The 16,375-nt window shown below is 38.2% G+C and overlaps 1 protein-coding gene and 1 long non-coding RNA gene across 26 annotated transcripts in view; one reads left to right on the top strand and one right to left on the bottom strand.

The window, feature by feature from the left end:
• Positions 1 to 15,958, top strand: part of cacna1c (calcium channel, voltage-dependent, L type, alpha 1C subunit) — a 176,534-nt gene extending 160,576 nt beyond the window's left edge. For 21 of the 22 annotated variants that reach the window (XM_017302765.1, XM_017302761.1, XM_017302766.1 and 18 more), the window contains 7 exons: positions 2,317 to 2,445; positions 2,548 to 2,675; positions 2,784 to 2,881; positions 3,628 to 3,724; positions 3,900 to 4,008; positions 4,114 to 4,273; positions 5,103 to 15,958. In XM_017302765.1, the coding sequence (XP_017158254.1) occupies positions 2,317 to 2,445; positions 2,548 to 2,675; positions 2,784 to 2,881; positions 3,628 to 3,724; positions 3,900 to 4,008; positions 4,114 to 4,273; positions 5,103 to 5,591 (1,210 nt within the window). In that variant the 3' untranslated portion in view covers positions 5,592 to 15,958. The remainder of the gene's footprint in view (positions 1 to 2,316; positions 2,446 to 2,547; positions 2,676 to 2,783; positions 2,882 to 3,627; positions 3,725 to 3,899; positions 4,009 to 4,113; positions 4,274 to 5,102) is intronic. The other variant, XM_017302776.1, reaches the window with a different exon arrangement.
• Positions 1 to 16,375, bottom strand: part of LOC103459269 (uncharacterized) — a 175,310-nt gene that overhangs the window by 158,195 nt on the left and 740 nt on the right. The gene's annotated exons all lie outside the window — the stretch shown is intronic.

Here is a 16,375-nt window from a genome sequence, read left to right as displayed (position 1 = left end):
GCTTCTGCTGCTGCTCTTTTATTGAACATCACAGCAGGTCTGGGTTAGACATAACTAGCTTCCCCACCTCTAGAGAAACCTTATTAAATATTCTAAAGCTTAAAGTCATTCTTTTAAACCAAATTAAAACCATACAATAGGTAAGCAAATATAACTGAATGTGCATCAACATGCACAGCAGAAATCATTGTCATTATTACTGAAGCTAATATCTACAGATTTCCACATCTGTGCCAGCCAATCAGAACCAAGGAATGACGCTCCTGGATTGGCTACTTTGCAAACTACAGCCAAAAGCAAGTCAAGTAGCATTGCAGCTAGGTATTTTCTTACAACAAAAAAAGCCAGGAATAGGCAAATTGTCCATGAGTAACTTTGGGTTATACTCCACAGAAAATCTGTGAGCACGTAAGAGCAAATAGGTCGAGGTGGAAATACACACGAAGGCAACTTCATGCCTTTGTGGTCTGAAGAAAGTAAAATTATCCAATTCAATTCAAAGCTTGGGTGGACATTGGTCCTCCAGATTGACAATGACCTTAAATACACCTTCAAATTAGTTAGAAAGTGTCTTCAGGACAACAAAGTCAAGTTTCAGAATGTCCATTACAACGCAAATGTATAAAAATGATGAAAACATCCTCTAAAAATTCTCTTTTTCTGTACTTCGGCTAATATGTTTTGGTAATCATGACTTAAAACAGGAAAAAAAATGTTTCCCTTATTCAATGTATGTAAATATCTGGTTTCAACTAGCTAAGGAACCAGACATGCACTGAGCTCCATACCTATCCGTTTTGTGGAATGTATTACCAATAAAATCAAGCCTTAAAATCCTTCTACACCTGTATGTCAAGTTTTGACCATCTGACTGGTGACCTAAATGTTTTTGAGTTGGATAGCGCATTTTCTATATTTACATATATACATATATTTAGCATCGGATAGCCAACAATATTAAAGTCCTTAAAAAACTACGGTTATGTATTTTATGTTCTTTAATCTTAAGCAAGGTTAATTTACTACCTTTTCTTTTACCATAAATTATATTTGGTGGTTTAGCACATGTAAATCAAAATGTAAGCTTTCAGAGAGACTGATCTACTTAGCAACAGGACAGGCTTCGTTATGAATTGATCAGTCATCCTGAATGGTTTTATTAACATTTTACTTGTACACTGATCTAACCCAGAATTTGCTGTGGAGCCCTGAAATAGCTGACATTTTATTTTATTTTTCTTTACCAGAATGTTTTCAGAATACATTTACATTTTGCTGCACAAATAAGGGGGGGAAAAAAACATTTCGGAATTCATTTTTTACAATATATTCAAAACTTGGTGAGCAACTTCACGTGCCAAGGCAGGTTGTGGGAAGTTTGTGCTTTTATACAAACACTCTGGTGAAGAAGAAAAGGAATGAAATTTAAATGTCAGAATGTTTCCTTAAAGCTGAAATCTGGAGTATGAAACGGATCCAACTGACAAGACATCTTTGAAAGTCTTTCCTGATTTAAAAAAAAACAAAACTGCTATTTGTTGTGATGAAACATAACTGACAGCCTTTGACATATTGACTTTGTAATTCTTCTTTTCAACTCCAAATCAGAAAAATATGGAATGACACTACGGACCCAAGATATTAAGCATTTTTTCTAAGCAGGAGAAAAGCAGGAAAACTTGGATATGGTGGCACAGATAGAGTCCCAAAAGCCGTCAGGAAGAATAAATCACAAAAACACATTTAAAAAGATTATTCTTCGGTGTCCTCAAACAATATTCTAAAAACATTATGATCAAACAAAATTGGCTTCAATTTGTCCATTGCATGCACACTTTTGTATTCAAAAATAGTCAAAGTGAATTTAATCTTTCGCTTTAAAACTTTTTCTTCAATGTTTAATTTGCTGTGAAATCAATGCTGTCAGAGCCTATGCCGGTGAAATTCAACTCAACATTATTCTCTCGTGCGCTTTTCAAAGATGTCTGAATTTCAGTCTGGCTATCATTTCTCATATTCCAAGTGTTGTCTTCAGTGCTATTCACCTTTTTTGCTTCAACAAAACAACCATAAATCCCAGCCGCTTCTCTGCAGGCTTTTCCCCCCCTACTACCGTTTTCCATTTTCAGTAGTCACGTCACTCCAGGTTTTTAAATCCCTCTCCTCTGAAGCTCATTGCTGTTCTGCTAATCAGCTGCTTTTTTATGTGTTTGCATATGTTCCTCAATGTTGCCTCCATCTGTGATGTGTGTCTGTGTTAATTTTGTTTGTGTTTGTTTGCTGTGCTTGTTTGGTCGCTGGCCGATTTATTTGTAGCTCGGACTCGAGTGACAGTCGTCTGCCAATCATCCAGAGAGGGGAGGGGTCAACAGAGGAGACGTACGATGAGAGTTATGGTGACGACAGGGAGTACCAGGACGATGAGCACTCACTTTCTTCTGACATGTACTGCTGAAAAACACTCACAGTTTTGCCTTTAGCCTGCATCTGATAAGAGCACATGGCTGATTTCATTTCTTCTTGTGTATTTATTTGTACCCTTTTTAGGTTGGTGTATCATGACGAAACATGTAAACAGCTCACTCCTATGGAGGAAGCAGAAGAAGTAGAGGAGCAAAAAGGAGGAGGAGGGTGGCAGTCTCCACGAAGAGTCTTCCTCTGTCCAACTACCCTGAGTGTGTACACAGATTCACGTACAGAAATTTGTGCGACCACCTGTATAAATATACAGGCTGTAGGCTGTAATTTATACATTTGTATTTTTTTTGTGATTCGTGTGTCAGCACGGAGATCTTCCTTCCACCTGGAGTGTCTCCGGAGGCAGACAAGGCCAGATGTCTCGCAGAAGACTGCTGTACCTTTACATCTTGTACATCACCAGGTAGTAAACGTCGGCAAAATTTGTCAAAAGTATTATATCTAGCTAAATGAAAAGACAGACTGATGTAATCTTTTAACCCTCCCCCGGTTTTAAGAAATGAAGTTATTTAGATCTCACTGGTTTTTTACTCTGTGCGCGGTCCAGCGAGGTCACACTGATCCTGTGTGTGCTTTTCTGCAATGCTTCTAGAACATCAAGTACTTTCTGTAACTTTTGTAGTATACAGGTAGTTTTCTGAAACTTTCACAGATTTTTCCAAGCTTTGTTGAATATCTGGGAAAGTAACTGCCAACTTCCAGAACAGCAAATGTTAAATTTTTGAAAGCACGCAGTAAATTCCAGTGAAATATCTAAGTATCTCCAGGAATTATGTGGCAAGTTGCACGAAAGTTACAGGGTGGCACTTTGTAAAAGTTACTTGTCACGCTCCAGGAAAATGTCAGGCAACTTTCATAAAAGTCTCAACGTTTCAAAAAGTAAATGTTAAGTTCCATGAAAATGCCTAAAAACATATCTGAGCTAAGTACAATTTAAGTTTCACCAATGCTCATGGAAAATTTAGTCAGAAATGCCTGTCAAGTTTGTCCTGAAAACTGATCTCTATTTTTCTAGTGACAGAACGATCTTTTAGAGCAACCCTGTAGACAAAAAACTGCAATTTTGAAAAAGGAAAAAAAAAAAAAGATTTTACTAACTGCACCTGCATTATAATTGCCTTTTTGCCCCTCTTCTGTATTCTCTTCCAGGCTCTTGCAGTGGCAGGCTTGAGTCCCCTTTTGAGAAGGAGTCACTCACCTACCCTCTTCAGCCGACTGTGTTCCACGCCTGCAGCTAACCCCACAGGTACATATCAAAGGCCATCAAGATGAAAATTATTGCCTTTTCTACAGACGTAGCTTCCACATTTAACAAAAGGAAAATAAATAATTGAAACCAGAATTTGGATGTTTTACTCCCAATGAGTTCCCCTTGTACTTGTGATTTTCTCTCCTATCTTCCTCTTTTTTTGTGTTTGTAGACCAATGCAGTGATGCCTCCTACCAGAGAGTTCCTTCTTTAAGACTAGAGGGCTCCAACTCTCATGAAAAGCTCAATACCAGCCTGCCTTCTGTAAATTGTGGGCCCTGGTAAGACCTAAACTTAGATGGTTTCATATTAAATAACAGTTGGTAGCATAGATTCAGAACCTGTTGTTTTTTGTTTTTTTTATCAAATAAATGCCTTGCGCTTAGGTACAACGACAGTAATGGGAATAGCCCAGTGGACAGTCCTAGCCCTACGCCGGTGCCCAGTCAAAGGCCACCGCGGCCGGTGTCACTCACTGTACCATTGCTTTCGGGGAAGGACCCCAGCTCACTGTCTCATGGCAGTGCAGGCAGTCTAGTGGAAGCGGTAAGTCTCTACTACATCTCATCTACATCTATTAGCATACATATTGGAAGAAAAACACTCATAATGCTTTGTGAAAGTATTCAAATATGACACACCAGCTCAAGATGGCGAATAATTCTCAGTGGAGAAATGATGCATGGTTTTTGAAAGTTTTTACAGACATCTGAAAAGTGCTGTGTGTATTTGTATTCAGTACCATTTACTTTGATGGTTTCAAATGGAAAAACAATACAACTATCTTCAGAAGTAATGTAATTAGTATTCTACTGAACCATCAGAAAAATCAGTTTGCTGAAAATTTTATGACAATAACTAAAAGCTGTTATATCCTGCCAAAGACAGTGTGACGTCAGATCGTCAGTTCTCGAATTGCCGAAATCACACAAAACCTCATAAAAGTGTACGAAGCGTCAGTGTGATCCCGCCAGAGAGGGTTAAAAAAAAAAGCTTCTGGGGTCTTTTAATAAAGGTTTTAAGAGGTATGGAGCAAACTACAAGACAAAATCGGGGTAGAACAGACAGAGCCGTCGCCCAAAGACCAAACTAAAGAAGAATGAGGAAAATCTTAACTCCCAAAAGACTTATAGTGTTAATTGCAGCATTAGGTGGCTCTACACAGTATTGACTCAGGGCAGTTAAATAAAATGCATACTATTTAAATGCTGTTTATTTTAATTCTTAATTATGCATGACTTCATGTTTGCCCATCAGACAAAATCTGATTAAAACATACTTGTGGCTGTAAACATGATTTTCAAAGGCTTTAGCAAGGCACTAACTCCTGTTTCTGCCTCCTCCCTTTTTCTTCCTTATGCTCTTTGTTTCAAAGGTTCTTATATCAGAAGGTTTGGGTCATTTTGCCCAGGATCCTTCATTCATTGAGGCAACCAAAGCCGAGTTAGCTGATGCCTGCGACATGACCATTGAGGAGATGGAGCACGCAGCCAGCAACATTCTCAATGGCAACACCGCCACAAACCCCACATCAAGCACCTCTTCCACCTCTCAGCACAGCCCTAACGGCAGCCTCCCCTGCCACAATGCAGCAGCTGCAACGCACAGGGACCGAGTCGCCGACCTGAGTCCAGGCGACGCGGAGGCAGAGGCTGGAGGCGGTAGGGGCTACATCCATGGTCCATCCTCTATAGAGGAGCGACAGGAACTGCTAGCTAGAGGGGGAGGGCGAGAAGAGGAGGAGGAAGAGGCTAATGTGAGAGAAGAGAGACCCCACAGAAATTCAGCTGTGGTCGCAGGAGCACGGCAGAAGAACAGCAGGCTTTTGGAGGATGAGGATTTGGAGTGCGTGACGAGCTTGTAGGTGCCGCCTCGGCAGCTTTGATCAGCAAACTGGCCCGTCAGAGGCTGAGGTTTGTCAGTGCTGGCGAACAGTGCAGCGGTTGGTTGGCTCACTCTGTCACTCTGGACAATGGCGGCCAGCGATGCACCTTTAACACAACAAGACTTTGTCGGGTTTAATTGAGCTAGTATGTGTGTCTGCAGTAAAGTATATCAGACTATATACTATCTGAGTGTGTGCTTCTGTGTGTCTGTGTGTGTGTTTTTCTCTATTTGTACTCGTATGTGTGTGTTCACCACACGTGTCAGAGTGTGGCTCTAAAGTGCCTCACAGTTTTATCATGTCCTCAACCTGGGATGAGCAGGAAAATGGAGACAAGCAAAAAAAAAGACAAAGGACAGACTGAATGGAAGAAAGATCAAACAAAGAAGCAGGAAGTCCTTTTATGGACTGTACGTTAATGTTTTCATTTCCTATGCCTAATTTAGTGATGTGTTATTGTTGTCTGACTGGCCGCCATGACGCCAGGTAGAGGACAAGAGACCAGCTCATGGAGGGTCACTTGAAGATTACCATCTGACCACAGCCCCACTTGTGGTCAAAGGTCAACTCGTTCTTCGTTCAACGATGATGAAGCGCTGTATTGTGTAAAACGGGGACAAGAATGCCCCGTTTCAATCCCGTTTCTCCTCCTCTTCCAAAGCTACGGGAACCTGGAGCACAGTCCTGCCAGCCCGAGAGTGGATTTAGGGGGACATGCTGCCCCCCAGCCAGGTGTGGGAGGGAGGATTGGAGGAATGATTTAGCAGCCACAACAGGGCTGTAACAGGAAGGGGGGAAACTTCCTGGCCAACAGGGAGATGGCTGGCTCTTTTTTTCTCTCAGCTGGTTTTCTCAGCTGGACTCCAGCATGAGACCAACTCACCTCGACGTAGCTCCACCACATCCACCCTTTCCTTGTTTGGCTCCACCAAACAGGAGACTAGAGGAGCCACTGGTGGCTAAGCAGAGACAGAAAGCACCCCACCAACCCCCCTTCTCTGCCTCATACCTCACTGTTCCTCACTCCTTTCTCTATCCTATCCTTCCTCCCTCTCCTTTGCTATCTTACAACCACTCACCCCTTATAGCTGGATTTGTGTGCTTTTTTTCAGCACTTGAGGAGGCGAATGTTTGTCATGCAGGGCTACCCAGATGGTAAAGTGGAGGGAAGAATGGGAGTGACCAATTGAAAGGAAGAAATAAAAAGAACACTCTGGTCAAGGGGGTGGGGGTGTTCCGCAGCAGAAATGCCGTCAATCAACCTCACTTCCTTCTCTGGGGCACCTCCTCTTCCTGTCAGCTTGGAATCCTGTCGGATTTGCTGCCACACACTCTTTCTACAGACCGTGCCCACTATGTATTTAACAGTTCAATATTGTGCAAAACTGGCTAGCCATGACAATATTTTGTTTTATATTCATGACGTTATTGTTTTAATTTATCTTTGATTTGTTTGCACAATCGGGGTGCTGGTCTTATAAATGTATTTTTGCTCAGTTTATTTTTAGGAAAAATTTTTTTAGAGGTTTTAAGTATCGAAGCAGGGCGTAGTGTGTGCGGGCGAGTGTACCTATAAATGTGTGTGCATATGCGAGTCTGCATTTTAGTACAACTTATGAGTGTCTGAGATGGAGTGTGTGTGTGAGATGGAGTGTCTTTCTCTCTATCTGTATGCACCTTTAACAGATTCTATTTATTTATTTATTTTTTCCAGAAGAGAAAATCTGTGGGAATGTGTGCGTGTTTTCTTGTGTACTATAAAAAGCTGATTTTAAGCCTATACAGTAAATTAAGGTAGCATTACAAGTATGTTATGTGTGTGAAAGGGTGTGTCTGTGTAGTAATGGGCCTCCTTAACACAGGGTTAACGTGGACAGGCATACTTCCAAAGCTTTGTGGTTACGTTAGCACGGTTTTTACTTTTTTTAGCCACGTGGCAGAGAGAAAAGTGTCATTTTTGAACTCTAGTCATTGCATAGCTTTTCTTTACTGCCCCATTTGGATATAGGCTGGGGTGAGTTCTGTGGTCAGATAAGACTGCTGATCAGGAAGTGTATAGTATTTGGCCAGAGGTTAGAAAGCCTTTCACATAGGGATGTCTTAATCCGAAGTATTTGCCTCCAGTAAACAATACATGAGTATTGGCATTTTGTCAATACAGAATAAAAGTTCAAAAGTTCATCAAGATAGATACCGTGTATATGCCTGAAAACCAATATAAATATTTTCAAATTGGCACTTTATTATAATTGTCATGAATAAATCATTAATTAACTATGATAAATTGCCTTTTTAAGTGCTATTTTCCCAGCACAATTACATTTTAAAAATCACTTAAATGGAACCTGTCCGATGACACAAAGTAAGTTAAAACATGTCCAGGTCTAAAAAAAAATTCAAGAACAGAAGAGAAACAAAGTCAGTGACATCTCAATACAGCCTAAAGAGGGTTACGGTAATTTCCAGACTCCAGCAAACCACCGGGGGCCACTTAATCCACAAACACAGAAAACACACAACAGTGATAAATCTTCCCAGGAGTGGCAAAAGAAATTATCATTTGAAAACTGCATTTTGTATTCACTCAGGTAATCTTTTTTACTGATATTAAAAAGTCTTTGGTTATCCGAAATATTTAGGTTTGGCAAATAGCCAAAAGCAGAATAAATCTCAAAGAATATAAATACTTGTCAAAACCCTGTCTTGTATCGATTTGAAAACGGGAGAAATCTATTATCGATTATTAATTCACCTATGATTCAGTATTTTAGGGGACGTGTGGTAACTTTATACACTTTACCAATAACACTCTGGTCATAACGTTAGATTTTTTTCTCACTAAAGGAGTTTCTGCAGGACCATGCTATGTTTAACATATCTGACTTGGCACATGTAGATAGCCTTCAGTAAGCTCACATGTTGCTAACGCTTATGTTTTCATGCAGAGTAGTTTGCTGTAGTGCTAAGCAAATGCTAGCAGGTTTACTCTGTTTTGTTAAAAGTTGTTTATAAAGTGGCTTGTTGGATATTCCAGTGTGGTTCCAGCTGATCATCTTTGAACATAACTTGCATAAGAAATTGTTCCTCTGCTTAGGGCACCTAAAATCTGCCACTATTTTTGGTCTCAGGAGTTGAGTTCAGTGTTCAGACTCGGGACATCCCTAATTACTACAGTTGCACTTGTCCTTATTCGTAACGACAGAAACGTTTAAATTTATACTGCCACAGTGACACATCCATGAATAACTAGGGCTGTTGTCCAGTTGCTGCAAGACTTAATAAAACCTCTAAAGATATAGTCTCTTTGAGACTCCCATCACAAAAATATTTTATTCCCAACACACAATCGAGAAACATGGATTTTCAGAGTGATTTCATTCACTGGTTTACATTGGTTGCTGGAAAAATTGTAATACAAGCTAGAGCCATTTATCATGTATGATTGTGCATCAGGAAAAATAATTAGGTCGCCTTGAAGGGAGAACGGCTATAAGATTTTTTTTGTCTCCAACTAAACAGCAGGTAAAACAATTTTTTATAATAAATTCATTATTACTTAATTATAAAGTGGATCTACTCGAGACAAGGTCATAGCATGTTTTGATCTGAGTTGCAGCTTTTTGAAGAACTTGAGGACTTTTTTTTAAAAACTAACAATTTAGATAAAAATCTAAATAAAGCAAAGAGAACTCAGTAAAATTGCTAAAACTTAACTCAGATGTAAATACATCAAAAATATTTGATTGAAACAGCTAAAGCTGAACCAAAGTCGTATATATTTTTAAGCCATTACTGACAACAGTAATTTTAACTAAATTCAAACATGTTGGAAAAGCTTTTGTCGTCCGACGTCCCATTTTTATAAATAAAACTGAAATAATAAATTACAGCTCACACAAAAACACCAACAGACATCAACATATGCCCAAAAGATTTATTTTTTCTTGGATTTCCCATCACTGTCGTGCTCTACATGTGAAACAGAGCAGGTTTGTGGCAGCGGAGAGTATGCATCAACACACTGCCATACACTGCATCCTGTGCCAGTAACAGACTTCTGTCATTATTATGCAATCTAAATGTGAATGTTGAGTGGGTTTTTAGCTGCTGTGCTGTTACCGTCTTGTGTTTCTGATCATACCCTGAAGTCTGGGTCCTCACCTTCCCAAACTTCCACAGGAGCCTGTGGCTTCATTAAGACCACCTTGGCATTTCTTACAGTTAATCTGAACCCGTCTGGAAACCCAAACTGAAAGTCCATTTCTTGGCCATTTGCTCATTTACGTTTTAAGCTGTTTCAACTGAATGTCTAAGGTGGAGAGATATGGTTTGCTTGAACCCTGAGCAGCTTTTAAATTCAGATAAAATAAGCACTGTCTATCATTGTGTCTTGGTTTCTGTTTTTTTTTTTTTGTCGTTGAAATAGTTTGGAAGATGCTACTCTTAAAATATTTATACTCATCTACTGACAGATATTGGGACTGTCTCAATGACAGATGTTATATATATATACTGTAATTTATTTATGGTGAAAAATGTTCACTTCTTTTATCCTGACATATGCACAAAGCAGTCTGCGCATATCAGAAGTGCCCCAACCAGGCTTGCTTTGTGTCTTTTTTTTTGCCGGTGTGAGAGATTCAGAGCCTTGTGGCGTCCCCGTGTGAAGTCAAGCAGCATTGCCGTTAGCATGACCGTTGAGGTGTTGTGTTGCAGTGTAACGATATAAGCAGGTGGGAACCTGCAATCCACAAGATATGCAAAAACAATGCAATAACTATGACTGTGTACAAAGTTCCTGAAGTAAACATTTGTGTGAAAGTCTACAAAAAAAAAAAAAAAGAAGGAAAATCTGCTTCGAGATGCGTCATTTTCTCATTAACTCAGTGGTTTCCACAATACAAAAAACCTAAAATACTTGAAATCAGGTACATTACAGTGCAGTATAGTTAAGTTGTATTTATCTGTCTTTTTTGTCGCACTAGAGTTTTGATTGAATCTGACCTGCAAACAGTGTTTTTTCTTGCTGGTGAATAACAATCTAGTTACAGCCGAGTCGCAGTGGAAAAAAATATTCTTTGTTTTTTGATAAGCAGGAAAACGCAGCTCGCTTCATGTTCCTGTCTCGACCCCTTTGTGGATTTGTTTTGCTTTTTAGGTGCATTTCTGAACGAGTTAAACTCTTTTTCTCAGATTCATCGACATCAAATGAAGTCTGCATATTGATTAGTTGTTCCATACTCATTACGTATCATATCACCTTGACAAACAGTAGCGTTTTCTACCTATAGTGCACATTACAACATTGGACTTGTGGTAGAGAGATATCTGGAAGATGATTTTGCATATCTTGTGTCTTATGGGCTTGTTTTATACTTTCTGATACCCTGAGGTACCGAAAGATGCTAAAACATTAGTACGCAAAATACATTATTAGCTCCCAGGCCTAAACAGGCGTTTCTAACAAATTTTATTTTGCTTGTCTTTAATAATTTGCTCCGCAGACCTATAGAAGATGAACCAGTGGCGGCTGTTTCTGTTAAAAAGGACCAAAAAGTTCATATTTTCTTCATAAATGTATGTTTTACCAGTCCAACGGTAATCATGTTAAGTGGTGAATATGACAAATCTGCATGATTACTACACACATTAATCAAAGGCATTGTAATTTGTTTCTGGTTTTTGTGCTAGTTCCATCCACCAAATGAAAACTATGGATCCGTTACATCGCTAAACCCGATCCTACTCCTGCGTGTCATGAATCTTTACGTACATTTGGAGTAGCAGTGCGTCAGACTGATTTACTCAGTCCATGTTTTGATGAAAATTACTCCCTCTGCAGGTCAAAGTGAAATAATATATGAAGTGAAAACAAAGATTGATAAATGCTTGATTTTCCCCCTACCCCACTTTTGGCAGAATGATGACAATCTGGCGACTGATGACAATGGGAAGGCTATTTTGGAAAGTATTTGAGGGAATGATATTTGGAACTTTTTGGGTGGCTTAAGTTCTTACATGGTGGATTATATATTAAAATAACGTTCACATGCATGAGGTTCTCTCTCTTTGGAGGTATAAAGTATTGGTCCTATATAGCGGATTATATCTTTTGTCTCACCACTAGCTAAAGATTGTATATTTTTATATACTATATATAGCAAAAATGTATACAAATAAAAATATTTAATCACAAGAATGTCAAAATAAGGAGCAGGAAGGGGACCTATATGAGAATGTATTTGGACTGGATGTCTTATTTGGGCCTAATGATAGGTGGCACTCCCAATACGTTGACTGTATTATTAGCCAAAAGTAAAACCTGAAATAATATGGTTTTCTGAAGAAAAATATAACATTGTTCATTGTTGCACATGATAAGCTTGCAAGGAGAAACGAAATTGTTCGCAACATTTCTGGAAATTTTGAAAATATTGCTGATTGGAAGGTTTTCATGGGAAATGATGCTAATAAACAGGAAATTAGGGACATAAGTCAAAATATTTTCCATGGCAGACATACTTAAACAATAATACCCTGCCTTAGATTTATACAAAAATACAATAAAAATTTTAAGTAGTACAAGGAATCAAATGTATGGCTTTAATCTTCTAGTGCTCTGGGGTCAAACATGTGACCTTAATTCAGTTCAATCATCCACAATGGTCCAGGGTTTTTTCCAACCTAATTTTCTTGTTAAAAGGCAAACATTGTAGTTTAAACTTTACATTCACTCCTACAAATTCCTGTTAACTTCCATGGAGAGTTTCCAACTTTGAAAATTCCTGAAATTCTGCAACTGCAGTACTTTTGTGTAAGTTATAAAGTAATCTGAGGATGTTCCAGTCCTACAAGTACAGCGAAATGTTTTATTGGGAAAAGACTAAGTGAAAACAGTGGAGGTCTGATCACCATTAGTGTTTCAACTTTGGTAAAAACAAAGAAAAGAAAAAAGGAGGCCCTTTGCTTAAATGTTAAACATCACTGTATTTCTGCAAGACAAATGACAAATGTTGGTCTATTTTAATCCACAGACAGACCTGAAATCTAACATGCTTTTGCTTGCGTTTGTCTTCGACATGTCAACCTACCAGCAGCCTGTCAACACAGGTCAAGGTCTGCTCATAAACCCCCAACTGTAGCACTGAGAGGCGCATCTCTCTGGAAGTAGTCCTACATCAGCAAAACACGCATTATCCTAGCAACAAACCAAAAAAGAAAAAAAATAACCTCTAAAAGGACTAGATTTCCATATATTGTGAATAATCATAATTGTGTAGCTTCTATGCTTATCTTCCAAGATGAATTTGGAGGACTTGAACTACATCTGTATAGATTTTTATCTGCATTTTCTGCAGGCTAGAACGCAACATACATGTAGGTTAGCGTCTGGCTAGTTGATTTTAGCTTCACGCCGACACGATGCTACTGCTGCTTTTTACACTGCAGGTTCCAGACGTAGAATCAGAACAAATTGTCTTATGTTAAAGGTTTTAAAAGAACATTTCATGTTTTTAAAGAACATGTTGGGTTGATCCTAAGAATGAAGTTTGAGCAGATTTTCTTTTGGCTAAGGTGATCTGAATGTAGTTTTGTTTCTGTGACAGAAAAGATGCGATGAGGGTTTGAATGATGACAGAGGGAAGCTGCTGTATGTTATTTTAAACCACATACAATATTAAAGTATTAAGAGTTTTCCATTTTTGCAAGCATGAGGCTGGGAGAGAATTTTCCTCACGTTTCCTTAATGTGGATCTACCATTGTTGCAACTGAAGTGCTTTATATTTTTCTTGTAAATCACAGTCTTTGTTGTTCATGGAAAAATCATGACAAAATATTTTAAGATTGCTATTTTGAATAGAGATTATCTTTTCTAGGTGAAGTTAGCATAGTCTGTTGATGGAAAAAAAAATCTAATTAAAAAAAACACTGATTCTTCTGTTTTTGGAGGCCAAAAAGGAACATCTCTGTTTGCTATACAGATATTATTTTGATTATATTGATAAAGCAGACAGAAAGAGGGCAGAAAGTAAAAGATGGGATATAATAATATATTTAAGTGATTTCAATGAAACTGATGTATTTTAGATATTAAAATTATAGAAGGACATCAAAATTACAAAATGTAAAAGGACAGCTTGATGCAGGATGTTGCATTCTGTTGTATGACTTTGATGTTTAATTAATAATAATAAAACAAAAAAAAACCCATCAGATTTTCAGTTCCCATGTTGTGATAGTTTTGGAATTGTGCAGATGCTGGCTTTTTTCTATTTTTGACCTAGTGGGCAGCAGTGTTCCTGGTTTAATCATCAACAAGATGCTTCCATTAAATTGACACGAGTTTACTTTTTGCAAAGATTTCTTGTTATTGTGCAAAAGAAAAATAAAATGGAATCTTAATTATGTGTTTATTGATAAAATGGAAGTACAGCTAAGAGCAGTGCAGGATTCTGAAGAAACTGTATTGGGATGATGTATGGAAGGTATGCAAAACTAACACATAAAAACACTTAATTTGCAATCTGTAAAATATGCTTTGGTTTATTGTTTTTTTTTGTGGGGGGGGGGTTGTCTGTTTTGCCAGTGTGGTACTTCTTTACTGAGCATATCAGAGGTTGGTGGTGATGAGCTGCTTGCATCCTTTTTCTCTGGAGGCAACAGAAGAGATTTGCTTGTACTGTAGGATTTAATCAGCATGCATGCAGAATAACTATGTATAAATCACTCATTGTGTAGCAGCACATACATCAGCACCTTTATGTCAATAGGATGACTGTTTTAATAGGTCGTTGAAAAGCCTTGTGCTTCTTCCTTTGATTTGTTTGTATTTTTTACGGTTATGCAAACAGAGTAAACCCCAAAATCTTGGAAACCCCACAAACGTGGCACAAACATTGCATTTTTTTTTTAAGAAGAAATTACACCCTCTTTCATTTATATTACTGAATAAAATACAATGTACGTGTAATGCAAATCGGTGTATTAGACCCCAGAGGCATATAGGAGCAGCTTTGCAAAGCAGCAGCAGTTCTCATCCTCATTAGAATTGAATGTTTCTGCTTGCATTTTGTCTCTTACTGCTAATTTTACACACAAGACCTACTTTATGTTGCACTAAAAATGATTTTAAAAATCCATAAAAGTATCCCTTGAATGTAGGAGACAGTGATGATCTTACTGGAGATGTTTAGGGTGAGACAATAGAGTGAAAGAACAGCATTTCACAGCCAATTATCTTAGCCCCCCACATGTCACTTAGGTCTCTGCAGGTTTCTCTTTTTACAGCACAAAGAGTTAGGTACATATAGGCCTTGTGTGTCTATGTGATGCAGCTTTATCGGTGTTTTCATCTAGTCGTCGTTAGCAGCATGAGATCCACAGCTCCGTGTAAGGTAAAGGTTAAGGAAAGCTCTTTTTCATTCCTTCGTCACCCGAGTGAATGCCTGAGGTGTGTGGGTCTGCTCTCCTGTCATCAGCAGTGTCTTATGGTCCTATTTGTGTCTTCAGTTATTACTCATGCAAAGTGTTAAAGGGCCATCACTGATAGGACTGAGCAGTTTTATTCATCTGAAAGATGTTCCTCATCGCTCCATTTTCTTTCGGAGGCAGGTGATCACACAGAGACCAATTTGTTGTAATGTTAGCAAAGGCGCTACTGTTAAATGTGATATTAACAGCACTATTTATGATCTAAATAATGAATTAGAGTATGTTATTGTGCTTGGTAGCTTTGGAGGCAGGTGGCCATTTTTGTAGTTCTTAAACATAAGCCACTCCCCCCTCCACAGCAGGTGGGATTTCATTCATACCAATTTTGCAAAGTGACACTGGCCCAACATATTTTAGTTTCCTTACATTGTCATTTGGTCTCTTAGCGATGACTGCATGGTGTCTTAGTTTACACACCCTTATTTTCTTCTTCTCTTTCTTTTTTTCTAAAGATAAATTCTTTTTTTAAATTATTATTCTGTCAATTTAATTTAGGTATTAGAAAGGGAAAGAATACAAATTAAATAAATCAGAATATTAATTCAATCACTTTTTCTACTCCTATTTTCCATAAAAATTAAAGTAAAAAATAAAAAAAACAAATAAAAAAGTTGATTTGTAAATAAGTTATGTACAGTTTGTATCTGTAACTTGTCAGTCTGTCATTGGTGACAGAGTCTGTCTTGCTTATAACGCACGCTACCAGTAAATAAAAAAGGAAAAAGTATATTTAGACTGTATGGTCCCTTGAAGCAAGTTTTAAATTAATATCTGATGTATATTCCTGTAACATTGCATTTTTATCTGAGGAATGATGTTATTAAAAAATTGCAAATAAATTGCATTTCCTACAGCTGTTTTGCTTTTCCTTCCACATGTGTCACACTGGAGGTCATGGTAGGCAGGTGTTAGGTTGATGGAGTGATGTGATCACTCTGTCACAAAGGTCAATTGTCAGTTGGAGGATTAGAAAATAGTTAACTGAAAACAATCGTCCTCTTTAAACTACATTCAGTTGAGATTACCGCCACAATTTATTTATTCTTGGGGCCAAAATAATTACAAAATACTGTTTTAAACTTAGTAGCATTCACCCACTTTCTCAATATTTTGTACAACACCCCTTTAAACTTAATGGCTTATTTTGGATATCCTTCCAGAAGTTTCTCAAAACAGCTTGTAGGAGTTTTGGCCCTTTCCTCCGGACAAAACTGGTGCATCTGAGTCTTAACAGTTCTACAACCTAATATGAGCAATATGAACTCGTTCA

Source organism: Poecilia reticulata, linkage group LG23 (genome assembly GCF_000633615.1).
Source record: "Poecilia reticulata strain Guanapo linkage group LG23, Guppy_female_1.0+MT, whole genome shotgun sequence".
Taxonomy (NCBI): domain Eukaryota; kingdom Metazoa; phylum Chordata; class Actinopteri; order Cyprinodontiformes; family Poeciliidae; genus Poecilia; species Poecilia reticulata.
The sequence above is the reverse complement of the archived record's forward strand: the minus strand, read 5'-3'. Positions and strand labels throughout refer to the sequence as shown.